The 19,854-nt window shown below is 44.7% G+C and overlaps 1 protein-coding gene across 17 annotated transcripts in view; it reads left to right on the forward strand.

Annotated features, from left to right (window-relative positions):
* JAK1 (Janus kinase 1) overlaps positions 1 to 19,854 on the forward strand; it is a 130,884-nt gene that overhangs the window by 88,766 nt on the left and 22,264 nt on the right. For all 17 annotated transcript variants that reach the window (XM_077997875.1, XM_077997883.1, XM_077998188.1 and 14 more), the window contains 6 exon segments: positions 2,252 to 2,405; positions 6,308 to 6,471; positions 8,582 to 8,924; positions 10,779 to 10,964; positions 15,414 to 15,571; positions 17,910 to 18,033. In XM_077997875.1, coding sequence (XP_077854001.1) covers positions 2,252 to 2,405; positions 6,308 to 6,471; positions 8,582 to 8,924; positions 10,779 to 10,964; positions 15,414 to 15,571; positions 17,910 to 18,033 — 1,129 coding nt within the window.

The raw sequence follows: 19,854 nt of genomic DNA on the forward strand, positions 1-19,854 counted from the left end.
CATTGGCATGCTATAGTATCTGGAATTTTTGTGTACCAGGTTTGATGAACACCTTGATAATTAATTTTAAAAAGGTGTGTGGAATGTCTGTCTTCAGTGTGTCTTTAAGCTTGGCCTTATGGGTGATAAGGCGGGTACTGATCCTGGTAGTCACAGATTTAAAGTTTTGTTAATATTTTTGACATCTTATTAAGGAGAAAGCTGTCGGCCTTATTTTAGACTCCCTAATCTTCTGTTTACCTTTAGCCTTTGTTCTAGTGGAAAAGCTACACATTATGTTTGGTCTCCTCAGCCTGGTGCTGTCTGAATATCTGACCTAAAGGGTTCCATGCCAAAGATGGTCCCACAGGGCTCTCAGCAGCCTGGAAGAATATCCTTGTTCAGACCAGACTGAAGATTGTGTTCTGCCCAGAGGGAGTTTGTTGGGCCCTCATCTCTACCAGGTCCAAGGACTCTCTCACAGAGACTCAGTAGGATGTGGAAGAAGAAGGCCGTGGCTCGGTCAGCTCAGGGAACATCTGCCTTTTTCCCCTCCTGCCACCTCCCCTGGCAGTGGAGGGCGACCTGTCTCTCTCCTTGGGCACCTTGCCGGAGACTCTCATTTGTCCAAGGACAACTTATTCTTTAAGCACAATGCCCACAGCACACACTTGTTAGGGGCCCATAAAATGCCTAATTTCACTTAAAATCAGAAAACATAGGTGAGAAATATAACTTGTAATATTTCTTACGGAGGAAGGGAAAAGTGTTTAGGGCCTATGAAAGTCACAGTGTAGTCCTGCTTATGACACGTGCCCCATTATGGGTTGCTGGATAGTTGCTGCTGGACCTGACCGATTGCTCCCAGAGACAGGAACTCACGGAGTGCGAGAAACATGCCTGAGAGCCCTCTGCATCCCGGTCCCTAACTCGGGGCCTGGCTTGTTTTAGGCTCTGCAAACATAGCACAGTGACAGATGTTGAAGTGTAGCAGCAGCTTTTCACAGGGAAAGAGGGAGTTGTATTTATTGCTTCTCTATGACGTGGTTCTTTTCTCATTAGTTCATGTGCAAGTCAAGGGAAAGAGACCTAGGTACCAGCTGAGTCTATAGCCTAGAGATGGCCTGGGCTGGCTTGGCTCAGTCACTTCCCTTAGTCACTTCCACACATTCCAGAACTCATTGTGTTTTTCTTACAGGTGACAGAGGAAGTTATATATGGAGGATAGGGTTAGACGCACCAACCCCCTGTGCAATTGACAATCCATATATAACTTTGACTCTCCAAAACATAGCTACTAATAATAGCCCACTGTTGACTGGAAGCCTTACCAATAACATAAACAGTTAACACACAAATAGACTAGTAACCTGTATATATTTTATGTATTCATAATGTACCTTTTTCTGAAATTAAAAAAAAATTTCTATGCCACACAGTTCATCAGTTAGTTTTTTTAAACTGTTGCAAATCTCCAGAAAAAATTTTCAACATATTTATTGAAAAAAAATCTGTGTATGAGTGGACTTCTGTGGTTCAAACCCATGCTGTTCAACAGTCAACTGTAGTAGCTAAGAGAACAGGCTTTTGTAGTTTTAGGTCACCTAGCCTCTTGGTCTCTCAGTTTTCCTCATCTGTAAAATGAATGAAACCTACCTTGTAGAGTTGCTGTGAGGATTAATTAGCATAATATATATATAAAGTGCTTGTTAACTCGTTTCATGATGCTTGTGGTGATGTTTGGGCAGCTCTCTTTTAAAACCCTATTCATCATGTAAAACACACCATCAGTTTAATAGCAGCAATCTGGGAAGTACGAAACACTGCCATGTAAGCTGTATATCTTGATTGCGTGATGAAACTAAATTTCAGGAATGTTAAAATGTCAATCGAATCGGTCTTGGATTCGAGGTAGAATGGGCTTAGCAGTGCGGCTGATAGTAAGCATGCAGGGAGCTGTGGTCAGCACGGAGTTCCAGTCAGCAGGTGTTTCCCTATTCTGGAAGCATAGTGAGAAGTCAGAGGAGCTGTCTTTGTGATCTTCGGGAAGTCACTTTTGCTCCCCGAGTCATAGAAGAGGTGCTGACAGGGCACTTCTCATACAGTGCTAGTAAGAAGGAAAGACATGGTGAGGGCTGCAAGGGGCAGGGTTGTCTGCCTGCTTCTCAGGACACTTCAGCCTCTGGCACTGACCACTGTTGGTGAGCCAGGACGCCCTGCCCACATCTGGGTCCCCTTTGCCACAATTGGCATTCATTTTCCTGCCTTCCAGGTTCTATTTCACCAATTGGCACGGAACCAACGACAATGAGCAGTCAGTGTGGCGTCATTCTCCAAAGAAGCAGAAAAATGGCTACGAGAAAAAAAAGGTTCCAGATGCAACCCCTCTCCTTGATGCCAGCTCACTGGAGTATCTGTTTGCTCAGGTAGGAAGTTTGGGCCCAGGAGAAGCTGGAGTTTGTGGGGTGGGAGAGGCATTGTAGAGCTCAGACCCCCTGGTGCAGCTGAACTTGGTGGTGCTAGGGTGCTTTATGGCCTGTTCTGGGTAAGTTCTTGCCACACCTGGAGTTGCCCCAAGTGAGGAGACAAAAGGCAGCATTTCAGCATTCCAAGAGGCTGGTTATCCAGCTTGTGGGCTTTCGGGCTTCCCTTCTTTCTTATTCCTTTCTTGTTCCCCACCTCCTACCATTTTATTTTTCATTCCTATTAATAGCCTTGTGTGCAGAGGTCAGAGGGAAGCTCTACTTGAAAGAAGATGTAATTCAACAGGGCTGAAGAAGGCACTTCTCAGCAGCCGTAGGAATGTTTGGGGAGGAAGGAGATGGCCACTCTGTCAGTGGTGGTAGGGTAGAAAGATTATACGCTAGAAAAAAAACAGAAGAGAAGATAGAATCACCTGAAATTACATTTACTCTGAGATTACTAAGATTTTTGGTAGTATGCTTCCTGATTTTAACACGCAGATTTAGATACTATGTAGATTTTGAAAATATTTTATGGTTTATTTTGTTTTATAAACTGCTTTTTTATTCATCTGATTTTTTTATTGTTTGTCCTTCAAATGTCAATTAAAATATTGATCTTCGTTGTTTTAATGACTTTGTAACAATTCATTTATTCAACAAATATTGACTGGATGTCTGTGTACTGTTTGCCTCAGACACTTGTACCTGCTAAGGTGCTAGAGATGTTGGAGTGAACAAGACAGACATGGCCTCTGCATGCATCAGATGTACATCAAGTTAGAAAACAAGCAAATAAAATGATACATAGATAATACATAAGAAATTATGGAAAGTACTGTGAAGGCAGAAGCTTGTGATAGAGAATATGGAGAAGGGGGGTTGAATGGGAAGACCTAATTTAAATCATATGATCAGAGAAGGTCTCTCTAAGGAGGTAACATTTATAATGAATCCTGAAGAATAAAAAGGAATCTGCAATTCTAAGAGAGGGGTGAGGGAGTATTTCTTCCATTTAGGGTGTCTCAGCAGCAGCACTACTGACCTTTTGGGCCAGATGATTCTTTGCTGTGATGGCCTGCCCTGTGCATTGTAGCGTATTTACCAGCACCCCTGCCCTCCACCCAGTAGATACCAGTAGCACTCTCTCCTTAGCGTGATGACCAAAAGTGTCTTCAATATTGCCGAGTCTCCCATCAGCCTCAGTTGAAAAGATCTGATGTAGAGGGAACAGAATGGGGGAAGGAACTGAGGGCCAGTAGAGCTGTGAGGAGAGGCCATGTGGCTGCAGACCAGAGGAGGGTGATGGGGAACGAGGCTGGAGAGGCAGATGGGGGCAGATCGCATACACAGAGCCTTGTAGGAGCTGGCAAGGGGTTATGCTTTAATCCTGAGTGTGGTGGGAAGCCACTTGGAAGGCTTCATTTTATGTATGTTTCAAGTCAATGATGATTCTTGTTATATGTGGAAAGTAGATTGTGCTGGGTCTAATAGTACACTTCAAACATACAAGCTGAGAGTCTGCAGCAATGATCCTGGGAGAGAAAATGCTGGTTTGGCCTAGTGTAGCAACAGTGGCAGTGGAGAAAAATGAGTAGATTTGTCGTTCATCTTGAAGATAGAATTGGTAGGATTTGCTGTTGACTTGGATGTGGAAGCTGAGAGAATTTGTGGAATCAAAGATGATGACTAGGTTTCTGTTTTGGGTGATGTCAGATGGATAATGGAGTCATTCTCCACACAGAGAAGGTCTTGGGGGAAGAGGGTGGGGAAAGGGCAGAAATCAGGAGTCCTTTTTCAGAGATGCCTGTGAAACATACAAGTGGAGATTTCAATTAGGAAATTGAGTAATGAGGCTGGAGTCCAGAGGAAAAGCTGTCATTTATTTAACTTAGTCACCCGTTCCTGAACATTTTCTGTTTTTCTCATTTTCCCTATTATGCTATTACTTTATAGTCTGTTGTGAACAACTGCATATGTAGGTGTTCCTGTACATGTTCTTTTTATTCATTCCTTAGAGTATACCATTATGTGTGAGATCACACACGTATCAGTGTATCTGTGTCAGAGTTACGTCCCACTATAGGGCTTTAGTTACTAATTGTGCATTATCTCCATTCCATCTATGCCTTAGAACTGCCATAGAGACAACAGAGAAAGGGGACAGTGCACAGCCCCAGGCAGATACTGTGTGGGAAAAAAAGAAAATGAACTGGCCATTTTCAGATTGGTCTTTTTGGATTCAGCTTCCCAGTTTTGTGTATCCATAGCTGAGATTTATTCTTTACCTTTCCCGGGAATAGAAGTGTACAGGAAGAGTGTGTCATACTTCAAGAATAAGCATGGCATTAGATCTGACCTTTTGGAGGCTCAGGAATAAGTGACTTGAGGTAGCTTTACAGTGAATGTTTACAAAAAAACCACATCCCAAGAAGACAGTTTCAGGTTTTGCTTTGCTCTTCACACATTACTGGCATAGATCATTGTTCCTCAGAAGTTTTTGGAATGTCAGTGACCTTTCCTCACTTGAGAGAAACAAGATATCCCATGGTGAAAAGAAGAGAAACTGGAGCAGTGGGAGCTCTCCATCCAAAAACCATTAATCTGAAGTTCTTCAGGGAAAGAGAGTATCTCATGTATGCAGGAACATTTCTCCCAGGCTTTGTGCCTGCCTTGCTGCAAGCTGGAGAAAGGCTGAAGAGTTCATACTTTAGCGTTCTATGTACTTTAAGTCAGTTTTTGAAGACTGAGTGTGGCTGTAGTATGGCATTGAACAGAGGTCCTGGTCAGTTTTAGATTTAATCCCAGCCTACCACTTGCCGAGTCCTGAGCCCCCAGGGTACTCGGTTCTTCTACTCAACTTGGGGTTTTGTAACTACCTGACATTAGGTATTCCTATTCATTTATTCTTTTCTTTATTCTTAGCGTAGAATCTCCAGGAGATCAGGAACGTGGTTTAGTTTATTGCTGTATCCCCAGCACCTAGAGTAACATCTAGCCCATAATTAGTTCTCAGTAATTACCAAATGAAGGAGTGACTGAATAGGGGCTGTTTACCATTTTGTGCCTTAGATTCCTCATCTGTTGGAGGTGATGATGTTAACATCCACATCTTAAGATGTTATGAGGACTAAATAAGGGAACCAAGCACTGTCTGGCAGCACTGAGGCTGGGTTTAATCAGTGGGAGCTGGCACTGGAATTATCGTTTTCACTCTATACGAAGCTGGGCTGGGCACTGCTGGTTAGCCTCGTTTTATTTTTTGTGTTTAAAGTTCGCGTTAGTTCTTAGAATGCTGTGCACCTCTATCAGTGAGGGGGGTATGTTTTGGTGATACATTTCACTATGGGAAACTCAAACGGTAGATGTGGGAAAATGTATACATGGTGATGATGCACTGTGGAATGTTCCCCTTTCTTCAGAGCTACACCAGAATGGAGGGGAGAGCCCGGTCAACCCCGTATACCCAGCTCCTAGACAAGGCCATCTCAGCACATTTGTGGAATTAATGCATGATCAGACCTCAGCCCAGTGTCACTTTCCCTTGCTCTGGCGCAGTCCAGGCCTAGTACGCAGTGTTTGTCAGCATCACTTCTATAGTGAAGGGACTTCATATGTCTGTACTGTTCCCCAGCACCTGGCATGGTGCTCAGTCAATGTTTGTTAAATGAATGAGCGTGGGAGGACATCTCCTGAGCCCCTTCACGCCCAACTCTGTTGAAAAGAGCTCTGATGCTAGAGAAATTGTCAGTCTGATTCGTCTTGTTGCTGTGCTGCATTTCTAGGCAGCACCTCCCTGTGTGGGGAGCCTTCCTCTCAAGATCAATAACGAGTGGGCTCTCGTGGTTTCTCCCCTTTGCTCCTAGGGACAGTATGATTTGGTGAAATGCCTGGCTCCCATTCGAGACCCCAAGACCGAGCAGGATGGGCATGATATTGAAAACGAGTGTCTGGGGATGGCTGTCCTGGCCATCTCACACTATGCCATGATGAAGAAGATGCAGTTGCCAGAACTGCCCAAGGACATCAGGTAAAGCTTCCCGCTGGCCAAAGTGTTGATTGTGAGGATGGTGGTGTTTCTACATGTTCTTACACATTTCACCTTAATTACTGCTAGGGTTTGGCTGACCCTTGCTCTCTGTGAAACCCAGATCTTATTTAGAATGTTGACTACATACACGTAGAATAATTATAATTGTGTCTTGATTTTGGATGTTGGCTGCTAATCTCAGAAATTTGTGCTTGGGTGAAATTTCTGAGCTGAGGATGCCAATAAAATTAGTGACCCCCAGGCCTTCTCCATCCCCTCCTTGTCCATGGTGGACACTGCCTTCTATCACTGCATTTTTTCCTTTTGTTTTGGACCCATCTTAAAAATCCTCAATACGGTTCTATAAGCAGCTACTACCATCCCCAGCCTGAACTCAATGCGTTGTAGAAGTTCACTACAGAGCTGTTAGTTCTAATGTGAGAATTGATCAACTACTATTAAATTTCTCAAGGAAACTGCATTTACTTAAAAATATCATTTGAGATCAAGTCTCTGTGAAGGAATATTTAAGTTCTGTCCATCTGTGACATCAGTTAGCTTTTTTTTTCACCAACGGGTTATTAGGATTGTCATAAATGAAGATGGTCTCATTTTCAAGAAGGGATTTCGTAGCTGCATTGTTTGTGATAGGCAGCGTGCGTCTTCTCATAAGGTTGCTGCTTGTTTCTCCTTGGCTTGACCAGAGAGTCTAGAGCAGATCACAGCCCGCTACTCAGTGATGCAGGGATTAAGTCGATACATGCTCAACTGCTGCTTTCTCTTTTTTCTGTGGCCTTCACTTTGGGCACTTTGTCTTTATTTTTTCATAAGCTGAGTTGAAAAATGACAGTTCTTCTCTAATTCTCTTTATTATATTACATTAATCTAAAAGAAAAATTACAACATTTGTTGAGGATAAATCCCAAACTTCACAATTTTCCACTGTTCTGAAGCCACTCCATGCAGCAGGGATGACCTGGGGCCAGGTGCTGTCTCAGTCCTGGAAGTAACAAGCAGACCAGTCTCCATATTTGTTTGGCCCCCAGTGGACTTGTTCTTTGTTTCATGGGCACTCAACGTTCTTCTCAACATTGACTCCTGTTCTAGCAGTATGTCAGCTTTCTTAGATTCTGTTTGTGGTAGATACTCGCCCATTAGCACCTGGGGAGGTAACTAATCTTTCAGCTTACCTGTTGATCTTTTAAATAGTATATCTGATTCATAGTCACAGGGCGAACACTAAGTCTTTTGTATTAATTAGCCTTAGTTTGTCTGTGTCTGTCTGTCTGTCTGTCTGTCTCTCTCTCTCTCTCTGTCTCTTTTTTTTTTTTTTTTTTGGAGACGGAGTTTTGCTCTTGTTGCCCAGGCTGAAGTGCAATGGCGTGATCTTGGCTCACTGCAACCTCCGCCTCCCAGGTTCAAGTGATTCTCCTGCCTCCTGAGTAGCTGGGATTACAGGCATGTGCCACCATACCCAGCTACTTTTGTATTTTTAGTAGAGACGGGGTTTCTTCATGTTGGTCAGGCTGGTCTCTCACTACCAACCTCAAGTGATCCACCCGCCGTAGCCTCCCAAAGTGCTGGGATTACAGGCATGAGCCACCGTGCCCAGCCTTTCTCATTTTTAAAATAAAAAATGTGATTTGTTTAGAAAAGTTATAAATCAGACATGCAAATAGAACATACAAAGCATCTCTCATCACACGAAGAGATAATTGCTCCTAACACCTTGCAGACCGTTTTCTATTCGATGCTCAATCCTAATAACAGTGTGTAGATATGAGTACTAATGTGCACAAGAATGGTGAAGCTAGCAAGCAAAAATGTAGATGCCCTGCCTTGGTGACCCAGGAAATTGGGCAATACCTGTAGCAATTCCCGTTTCAGTGAAATCTGTGGAGCATGTGCTTTTCTTTTCTTTCCCAGTTTCTATTCACCTCCATCTCCTTACGGTGGTCATCTTCAGTGCTTACTCCATCTAACGTCCTCTGGGAGTAGATCTCCCTTTCCCATTTGGCAACATGTGGATTCATGGACTTAGATTTGTTTCTCAACTATTTTCTCCTAACCTGTACATGAAAAAGAGATGTACTTTTCTACTCTCTTTTAGCTACAAGCGATATATTCCAGAAACATTGAATAAGTCCATCAGACAGAGGAACCTTCTCACCAGGATGCGGATAAATAATGTTTTCAAGGATTTCCTAAAGGAATTTAACAACAAGACCATTTGTGACAGCAGCGTGTCCACGCATGACCTGAAGGTGAAATACTTGGCTACCTTGGAAACTTTGACAAAACATTATGGCGCTGAAATATTTGAGACTTCCATGTTGCTGATTTCATCAGAAAATGAGATGAATTGGTTTCATTCGAATGACAGTGGAAACGTTCTGTACTATGAAGTGATGGTGACTGGGAATCTTGGAATCCAGTGGAGGCATAAACCAAATGTAAGTGGCTGTTGGCAGTCGATCAAAGAGAACATTCCCATGTCACATAGCGCATGCTTTTTATCCTGCTGGAGTCATCTGTCTGCATGTCCGTCACTCCCATAGGCTGAGTTTATTTAGGAGACCATGTATCATTCCCCTTAGCACAAGGTCTAAATAAGTATTTATTGAGTTATGTAGGGAAATATAACAACATGTATAATATGTAGTAGTATAATAACAGCAGATAGTTCCTGAGTGTTTACCATGTGCCAAGTTCTTTTCTAAGCGTTTTACAGGTATTAACTCATTTATTTCTAAAAATAAACCTTTAAGGGAAGTATTGCTATTATCTCCATTTTACAGATGAATACAAAGAGGCACAGAGAAATTAAATTTGCCCGAGGTTATGACTAATAAGCATTTGTGCCAAGAACTGAAGTTAGGCCTCTGGCTCTGTGAAATTGACTAATTGATTTTGCTTTATGGAAGCTTCTTTATGAGATATTTATTGGATGAAGAAATAGAGCAGAGTGGCTTAAGAGCATGGGTTTTAGACCCATGTAGACATGGTTCGGATCCTAGCTTCATGACTTATATGGCCTTAGGAGAGTTATTTCACCTTTATCAGCAGCTAGAAATTATTCATCTGGTAAATGGAGGTACTGTCTAACTTATAAGGCTGTGAAGAAGCTAAATGACATTTATCACAAAGCCTGGCAATATAATAAATGTTGAATAAATTATAGCTGTTACAATTATTATTACTGTAATTAATAATATTAAAGTAAATGTGGGTGGGTGCAGTGGCTTATACCTGTAACCCCAGCACTTTGGGAGGCTGAGGCAGGCAGATCACTTGAGCCCAAGAGTTCGAGATGGCCTAACCTTATCTTTACAAAATATACAAAAATTAGCAGGATGTGGTGGCACATGCCTGTGGTCCTAGCTACTTGGGGGGCTGAGTTGGAAGGATCGCCTGAGCCTGGGAGGTCAAGGCTACAGTGAGCCATGACCGTGCCACTGCACTCCAGCGTGGGTGACAGCAAGGCACTGTCTCAAAAAATTAAATAAATAAAATATGAGACTCATTTTCTCCTCCTGTTTTATTCTCATGCTAAAACAATAATGCCTGATACTTACTGAGGGCTTTCTATATAGTAGGTTCTATATACTATGTTCGTTAGCACTTGTCTAATCTCAGAGAACCCTGTGAAGATGTAAGCTCTCTATTTCATGGATAGGGAAAACGAGGCTCAAAGAGATGAGGTAACTAGTTAAGTAATTGGCAGAGTTAAGTAATTAACCTAGATTTCTGGTCTCCAGGGCTCATGCAACACAAAATATTTTCCCTTGTGCAGATATATATTATTCAGTGTGTAGATTATTTCAAGCATGAAATGCATATCTTCTCTTGAAAATCCCGACTTGGGTACTGTTCTAAAGTCAAGACGATTGGTGATAGAAGGAGAAAGCTCATGTTCAGCCCAGTGGTAATTGGGAAGAGTATGTTATCTGTCTGTGCCAAAGCATGTATAGTAGTCTGGAAGTGAGGAGACCTGAATGTAGATGCATGTCTAGTGAGCAGTGATTTCCCTTTCTGAGTTTCCGTGCACATTGTGTATTATATAGTTTAGACAGTGTGCTCATTAAGGTGTCTTCCAGATGTGAAAGCCCAGGATTCCCGGATACAACCCAGTTCTTTGGTCCTAAGCCTGCGGGTGCCAACTCCCCCAGTCCTTCTGCAAGTCCAGACGAGCTGGCTTTCTCCTCCTTGGGCCTAGGCCCTGCAGAGGTTTGCCAGCAGCATTGACCTTTTACCAACAGAAGAAGAAGAAAGCAACTTAACTCTGTCCCTTTCATGTATCTTATCAGGTTGTTTCTGTTGAAAAGGAAAAAAATAAACTGAAGCGGAAAAAACTGGAAAATAAACACAAGAAGGATGAGGAGAAAAACAAGATCCGGGAAGAGTGGAATAATTTTTCTTACTTCCCTGAAATCACTCACATTGTAATAAAGGAGTCTGTGGTCAGCATTAACAAGCAGGACAACAAGAAAATGGTAAGTTTGTCCCAGAAGCTCTTAAGTTTGGATCTGGTGATGAGAGGGAGAATTGCTGAGTTCCGTTCTGTAGCACATGATTTTCAGAGTTCCTGTCCTAAAGAGAAAATAGGATTTTCTTATTGAAGCCAAAAAGTTCCTATTACCAAGGCATTATCAGTGTTTTAAAGTTACACCGATACATTCCAGTGCCTTTCTTTGGTCTCAGAAATGTGAATCCGCCTTAGGATTTGCTTCCCTCCCAAATATACCTCAGCATCAATATTTAATTCACAAAGCTAGTGGATTTGAAGGAAAAGAAAACCAGCGAATGTCAGTGTTTCCTCCCAAGGGCTCCGGCACGGCCTCTCTGCTGAGCTGAAGTGCAAAGCAGGAAGCCCTGCATTGCCCTCAAGCAAGCCTCAGCCACAGTGGCAGTCATCGATGTGGTGTCAGGCACACCCCAGTGACTCTGGGACAGAGGAAGGGGTGTTTAATCTCACTTCCTCTTTTTTGGTATCACTTGAGGACATAATCTAAACAAGCAGGAAGTGGGAACTCTGCCAAAATAAACCTGTTTGTGTCAGGGGAAGTCACAGCCAACAGCATGCAGAGAGAGCGGCTGGTGAGACGGCGAGCACTCTTCAGGTGAGTGGAACCAACACCAGGAAAGGCCACATTCTGCCAAAATGCGGCAGATACCGTGTCACAAGGATAACGCTCAGTGCTGAGGAAGAGCCTGGTGATACGGTTTAGGGCAGACAGTCACTTTCTTGTATTCAGAATAACTTGTCTTTCTGGTATAACCTTTTGGAAAACAGTTTGGCAACCTGTTAACAGCCTTGAAAATATTTATATATCCCTCCGTTCAGGAATCTAGGGAATGACTCTATCTTCCAAAATGATGTGAGAGGCAGGTTGTAGTTTATGAATAAGAATGTTCATTCCACTAGTATTTAAAGTGTCAAAATTCTGAAAATAAATATACAATAATAGGAGAATAGGAAAATAAATCACAGTTTGCCTGAGTAGCAGAACATTAGGTAGTCAGATTGCTGAATTTTTTAATGACCTGGAAAAAAGGGTCAGGGAAAAAAGCAGGATATAAAACTTTACCTATAGAATGGGACCAATTTTGTTCAAAATACCAATAGGTATCCTTGTATATACACATGCTGTTAGAAAAATAATCAAATATTAACAGCTACTTATTTATGGTGGCATTATGAATGGTTTTAACTTTCTTATTCTCCCCTCCTTTTTTTTTAAACAAAAAACATACATTAATTTTATTAGAAAAATATAGTAAAAACAAAGTGAAGAGAGAAGTGGAAGAGCTCAGATGGACGTTAGTAGAAAGGTGCGAAATGGAGCGAGAAAAGAAGCGCTGTTTATGGAGCACATCCTGGATATTAGGCCCCATGTTATATGCTGCATCCTGGATATTAGGCCCCATGTTATATGCTGCATCCTGGATATTAGGCCCCGTGTTATATGCTGCATCCTGGATATTAGGCCCCATGTTATATGCTGCATCCTGGATATTAGGCCCCATGTTATATGCTGCATCCTGGATATTAGGCCCCGTGTTATATGCTGCATCCTGGATATTAGGCCCCATGTTATATGCTGCATCCTGGATATTAGGGTACCCGTGTTATATGCTGCATCCTGGATATTAGGCCCCGTGTTATATGCTGCATCCTGGATATTAGGCCCCATGTTATATGCTGCATCCTGGATATTAGGCCCCGTGTTATATGCTGCATCCTGGATATTAGGCCCCGTGTTATATGCTGCATCCTGGATATTAGGGTACCCGTGTTATATGCTGCATCCTGGATATTAGGCCCCGTGTTATATGCTGTGCCTCTGTCTTGTCTGTCTTAGTCCTTATGAGAACCTTAGAGTACCGAGCATCAGCTCTACTTGAAATGAGGAATCTGAGACTAATCAAGAGACATGGGATCTTGCACAGGGTCACTTAGGGAGAAAGTGGCAGGCACTTGCCCAGCTCTGTCTGGTGCCTGCCTGTGCATTTTGCCTGTGTTGCTTTGGTTTCTAAGGCATTATCATCCCCCAGAGACCCTGAAGGGAGTGAGGGAGAGGCCGACATGCCTGTGATCTGGCTCTTCAACATGATGCATGCTTGGTGCACGTTTTATGAGCCTGCCCCATCCTGTCCTGTCCTGACTGACACAGTCAAGTCTAGCACCAACGCAAGTTGGTGCACCCATCATGTAAGTCAGAGCTCACCCTGGCCACATGGGCCAGTGACTCTATGCCAGGCTACAGTGCTGTGGAGGGAGCAGGAGGACGGCAGGAAGAAAGAAATACTTGATTCCTCCATTAGTTGGTTTTTCTTTACCACGCTAGCCCTTACTATTGTCAGGCACTTCCTATTCTGAGCACTTCACAAATATCACCTCTTTTAATTTTCATGTCAACCCTATGAGTGGGTATGTTGGGGGAAACTGAGGCACAAAGAGGTTAAGTAACCTGTCCAAGGTCAGACAGCTGTTAGGTTAAAATATTTGAAATTACCAATATTTGACCATTTTGACCTATAAAAATGATGATTCCATATGCATAACCCTACTAGCAGGTGGCGAGGCTGCGATTTGAACCCAGAGCAGCTGGCTCTGGAGCCTGAGCTGAGGGTTGACCACTGCTCCATGCTGCCTGTTTAGAATCTCATGCCCTCATTGTCCCTTCCCAGCCGTGGGATTTCCAAGCCCTTTAATCAGGCAGTACTTTGAAGAAACCCTGATACCAGCATGTTGTCAAGTCAGACCTTGATGTATCAATCACTTCTCTCTGCATCTGCTTGGCATCCCCATTTCTGTTTAGACTCCTGCTCTCAGGAAACGTAAGTGCAGATGTCTTGCTTATCATGTGGCTGGGTGAGGGGCTGCCCAGGCCAGCCTACCCCTTGTTCCAGAGCATCTTGAATTTGCTCTTCAGGGATATCCACAGGTGGGTGCCTGGTCACACCCGCAAGGCAGCGTGCTCAGTGTGGTTTCTTTCCTAAGGCACCATTCCTGTGGTGACCCTGCCCTCTCCAGGCCTCCTTGCTCGTAGCCCCAGGCATGCTTCCTTCGCCATCACAGCTGCACTAGGCCCCTGACCTCTCTCCTGCCGAGTGGCTTGTCCCCCCTGCTCCTTTTTCCCTTCACTGTCCTCTCGTGTCTACCACCTGCCTCTCCTTTCTACAGGCTATGAAAGTCATTTTGCTCTTTTTTAAAGCCTTAGATGCTTTTTAATGTTTTTTGTGAGTCAAAGCTCCAAATCACGGCTTTTGCATACCTTCCCTTGCCGGGAAACGTTCTTGATTGACCTCAGTTCCTGTCAAATGTGCAGTCTCTTCAGGGATCAGTGATCAAGACAAAAGTACCCCTTATCTACAACGCAGGTGTCTTTCAGAACACCTCCCTTGATGGAAAGCCCCTCTCTCCTTCTCCACAGGTGCCTTTGCCCCTTCCCACTCTGAGTAAGACGCGCTGCTCCCTCCAACTCTCAGAGCTCCCTAGGCTTAATCTAGCAACCTCTTCACTGGGCCTGGGATTATTCCTAGATTAAAATCCAGGAGTTTCACCTTATAGAGCAGGTCTGCTGTGAGATGAACCACACTGCCTCTGTTTCTTTTCTCCCAAGCAGGAATAATGCTGATTCAGCCACTCACTGTTTAGTGCCAAGATCAGGGTGCATGCTCTGCCCCTTCCCACCTCTACTTTTATGCCTCTGCCACCTTGATTCAGGCTTCCTCTTCTCCCGTCTGGACCCGGGGGACAGCTTCTCTGCATGTCTCCCTGCCTGCCACAGCCTCCCCCACCACGTCACCCGCAACACACACACACACACACACACACACACACATACACACACACACACGCACGCATACACTAACCTCATCTGATAGTTTAAGATAATAGATGGGAAAATGTGTTGAACAGTGAAAGTCCTATGTAAATGCAAGGGAGACTGGGCGCAGTGGCTCATGGCTGTAATCCCAGCACTTTGGGAGACCAAGGTGGGAGATCACTTGAGGTCGGGAGTTCAAGACCAGTCTGGCCAACATGGTGAAACCCCGTATCTACTAAAAATACAGAAATTAGCCAGGCGTGGTGGCAGGTGCCTGTAATTCCAGCTAGTTGGGAGGCTGAGGCAGAAAAATCGCTTGGACCCAGGAGGTGGAGGTTGCAGTGAGCCAAGATCTTGCCACTGCACTCCAGCCTGGGTGACAGAGTGAAACCCCATCTTAAAATAAATAAATAAATAAATAAATAAATAAATAAATAAATGCATGCATGCATGCATGCAAGGGGTATATTTAGTACTGATGAAAAGGTTTTCCCTTTGAGGTTCCCACTGGGTTATAAAAATCTTCTCACCGTGTACCTCCCTATAGAGTCAGCTGCTTAAGCTGATACAGACATGATGTAACCATGGGGATTTCTTCTCTCTCAATAGGAACTGAAGCTCTCTTCCCATGAGGAGGCCTTGTCCTTTGTGTCACTGGTAGATGGCTACTTCCGGCTCACCGCAGACGCCCATCATTACCTCTGCACCGACGTGGCCCCCCCGTTGATCGTCCACAACATACAGAATGGCTGTCATGGTCCAATCTGGTTGGTCCTAGAACCTTTTCAATTGCCTTTGGTATGCAGAGAGCCCATGTTTTAGTGACGGGGCATGTCATCATTGTTTAGGTCAGGCCAGTTGACCATGCTGCCTGGTACTTGTTGGCTGTCCTCCTTTCCTCCCTGCTGTCCAAGCTCTGGTCAGGCCTTCCTGTAATCTCCTACCATCCTTTTTGCAGCAGCCCCTCAACGCTACTTCTTTATGTGGATCTCGCCTCATAGTTTAACCCTCTCACCTCTTCATAGCTGATCAAGAAGTACTACACTTTGTGATTTCTTGCTGTGTCAAACAATGCGGGCAATTCAAGAACACAGCTGAGCATGCTGCCATGTGCCTGTAGTTTCAGCTCCTTGAGAGACTGAGGTGGGAGGATCACTTGAGCTCAGGAGTTCCATTCTAGCCTGGGCAACATAGCAAGATCCCATCTCTAAAATATATAAAAGAAGAAAAAGAAAGATCAGATGAAGATCTCAGCATCAGACAGTATAGTAAATGGAATTGTCAGTCAGCTTGTCCCAAGGTGCCAGGTGAACAGTGGGGACCGTGAGGGTGATACAGCCTTAAGGCCAGAAGGGGCTGTGTGGGATGTCTTGACCCACCTGCATCTCAGAACTGGCAGCCTGTGCTCAAATACCTCTGGTGATGGGCAATGTATGAGGCAGCCCATGGATTCGAGCTCTGACTGTGAGAGATGTACATACCTTTCTGATATGGAGCTGTAGTTGACTTCTCTGTAACTTCTGTCTACTCACTTGAATTCTGCTTTTTGAGACAACAGGGATTCTGTTGACTTTCTCTTACATATGACAGCCCTTCAGGCAAAGGAAAACAGCCAGCTGCTGTGTTTCTTCTGAGCCTCTCTTTTCAGACCACAGAATATCTGGGGAAGCATCTCTTCTGCCACCTTCCACATGATGTGCTTCTTACCTTTTTCCCTCTTCCGGCTACCTTGTGGACAGGTAGCTTAGTAGTCACATGGCCCTGGCCTTGAGAGGCTCACAGACTCCTAGGGAAACAGTCACACAAAGAATGGCAGAGCAAGGGGTTGTGCATTCGAAAAGCATCTTCTGCCAGTGTCCCAGCCATGGTTGTGCTTCAGGGCCCAGGCACTCGCTCTTCCCTTGGCCCAGAATGCCCTTCCTCCAGAATCTGCACAGCCTCCACTTCTTCAGGTGCTAGTCAGATATCACCTTATCCGTGAAGTCTTCCTTGACCACCTTATATAAAATCATACCTCTTTCCCTTCTCCATCCATGTTGGCTGCTGCACTCTGCCTTATTTTCCTTCAGTAGCAGTCGTTACCTCCTGAGATACTGTGTTTATTTACATAACATAACATTTGTTCCTGGTCTGACTACCCTCACCTCCTAGAATACGAGCTTCCCAAAGGCTGGGGCTGCTGGGGCTGCATTGCTCTCTGCTTTCTTAACACACACAGGGCTTGGCACATTGTAGGCCCTCAGTTGAGTATTCGTTGAATGAATGGATATTTCATGTTTGATGGGATGCTGACATTCATTGCCTAAGGAGGCTGCTTAGAGTAGGTGGCATTCATATCTGGTTAAAACAAAGAATCAATGACGGCTTGCCAGGCCTTAATGCGGGGAAAGGGTACCCAGATGAGAGGTCAGCACATGCAAAGGCATGGCGCAGTTAGAAAGTACGTAATGTCCCTGCCTCTGGAAACACAGGAACCATGGCAGCCCTCTCTCACCAGTAGTTAGCAAGCAGCACTCACCAGGTGCTAGTAACCTCATGCAGGGATGTATTCAGCCAGTGTTCACTGCTCTCTACATGCCAGGACTCACTGGTCCTGGGGATACAAAGAAGTGTAAGACAGGTCTGTTCCTACTGACATCTGTCCAATCCTCACTGATGTATTCACTCAGTGTGAGCCCATGGGGATACAACAATAAACAACACGGCCTCCAGTTCCCACCCCCATGAGGTCTGTGCTCCCGCTGGGCTGGCTGGGGGTGGAGGGGAGGCATGGCAGCTCCTCATCACCAGCCTCCAGAGAGGCTCTTCTGTTTCAAGCTGGAGACGATGTCTGTGGGGAATGTGGGGAACGTGGGGACAAGCAGGGCTCACTGCCTTGGGCAGGAGGCTGAATCCTCTCCTCAACCTTGGCGACTTCATCAGTCCTGAGGCCACTCGGTATTTCCACTATGCTCGTGGATGGCATCAGAGGGGATTTTAGGATCCTGGGCAGATAGTGTGATGGGGCCGTTAACACTTGAGGCAGCTCAGGAGAGTGGGTAGCCCAGGGGTTCACTGTGCTGTTTGGTGTGAGCTCTTTTTCCCTTTGCCTACTTCTCCCTCTAGTACAGAATATGCCATCAATAAATTGCGGCAAGAAGGAAGCGAGGAGGGGATGTACGTGCTGAGGTGGAGCTGCACCGACTTTGACAACATCCTCATGACCGTCACCTGCTTTGAGAAGTCTGAGGTCAGTCAGGACACTGGCTTGGACCAGGCCATACAGCCATGAGGTGTCCAGTGTAGCCTGGTTCAGGAGCTGCTGCAGACAGAACCACCCTTTGCAGGGTGGAACTGAAAAGCCTCAGTCTCTGAGGAGATCCCTGGGAGGTCAGGCAAGGGCCCCTGCTCTCAAAAGGAGACCGCTCCCCAGCAGCCAGACCCCTACATCCTTCCCCTGTAGGGCCCTTTCCTTCTTCCTTCATGGGACCCATGGTGGGGGTCCCCCATGGCTCTGGAAGATGGAACATGACCAGAAAACCAATTCACACCCAACACTTACAAAGTATAGTGTCGTTATTTAGAGTGGTTTGTTTAGACTCAGTGCCAACATCATCTCAGACCCAGAGCTATGCCTGTCTACAGCATTCACTGGTACAAACCAGCACCCAAATGCCACTTCATCCACATGGCCTAACACAGTTTTTTCCAAATGATAGCTTCAGACACTTTAACAAATTGCCCCCTCATCTTAGAACAATGAATAGAGATGTCTTTTAGTGATTGAAGCATAGCTGAAGCTGAGGATGATGTGAGACACATTCTGAGGGCTAAGATATTCGCCAGAATTACTGACTTCCCCTTACTAGACCACAAATGCCTTTGTTATCATGTAATTAAAAAAAATACAAAATGGAATATTTTAAAAGACAGTGAGTTTTACAAAATACTTCACATCAATACACTTTAATCAGTACTGATTAGGCTCCACATGCATGGGGAGACATGGGACATGGAGGGGCCTTTGGCACGGAGGGCAGACACAGGAAGGACAAGCTCACTGGTGAACCCCTGGGGCTGAACTCAGTCAAGAATGGGAGGAGGAAACGGTGGAAGGAAGCAGCGCTGCCAAGTGTCCTGGATGAGGCAATGCAAGGACACCACCACCCGCCCAGGCTCTTCCCAAACAGCTGGGCCTCGGGGCTCCATGGCTCAGAGCTTGTCAGGCTCGTTGCCTTTCCAGGATGCTTGCCGTCTATTCATCAGTCATTGGAGGAAGCTTAATGTGTTTACGATGGAGGAGTGCATGAGACAGCCCAGCCCCCTCCTGAAGTGGAATTGGCCTGTACAGTACCAAGAGTGTCCATGAGTCCCTAACAATGTCGCATCACCCAGGGAAAACAGCAGTCATAGAAATGATTACTCCCATCACTCACTGTGGCCCACCAGACCCTGTGCCAAGCATTGTACCTACTTGTGCTTGTTTAAGCCTTGTAATAGCCATATTAGGTAGGTACAGTTGAAGTACCTACCTAATCCCATTGTACTAATCCCATTGTACAGTTGAAGTAACTGAGATTTTGAATATCATCTCCTAGTTTACACCTTAAGTAAGTCTTTGTGGCCCTCATTTTTTTACCACTAAAATAGTTTAGTTTGTACAAAAAGAGTCCAGAAGGAAAACTGCTTATACCTCCTATCTGGCACCACAGTGTCCCAGACCTGGGTCAGACACTGAACACCAGCTCCCAGTGTGGTTCTTCTCAAGTAGAGACATGGCCTGGCAGGGCTCAGTTTGAGGCGGTTCCTTGAGAAATTTTGCCATCATAATGATATACCTCATATATAATATTTGCTGGACTTTATAAAGTGCTTACTAAGTTTTTCAAAACACCACATTATATAAGTGTAGCAACAATCCTATGAGGTTGGATTTTCATGAACTTTATCTTACAGGTGAAAAACCAAGTGACGCTTTTGTAGAAATAGCTACTGTGTCTGCTATAGTATTAACTCCCTTTTATCAATGCCTTCTCCTGGACCTTGTTTTATTATTTAGTTGTTGGTTGGA

The sequence above is a fragment of the Macaca mulatta genome, chromosome 1 (genome assembly GCF_049350105.2).
Source record: "Macaca mulatta isolate MMU2019108-1 chromosome 1, T2T-MMU8v2.0, whole genome shotgun sequence".
Classification (NCBI taxonomy): domain Eukaryota; kingdom Metazoa; phylum Chordata; class Mammalia; order Primates; family Cercopithecidae; genus Macaca; species Macaca mulatta.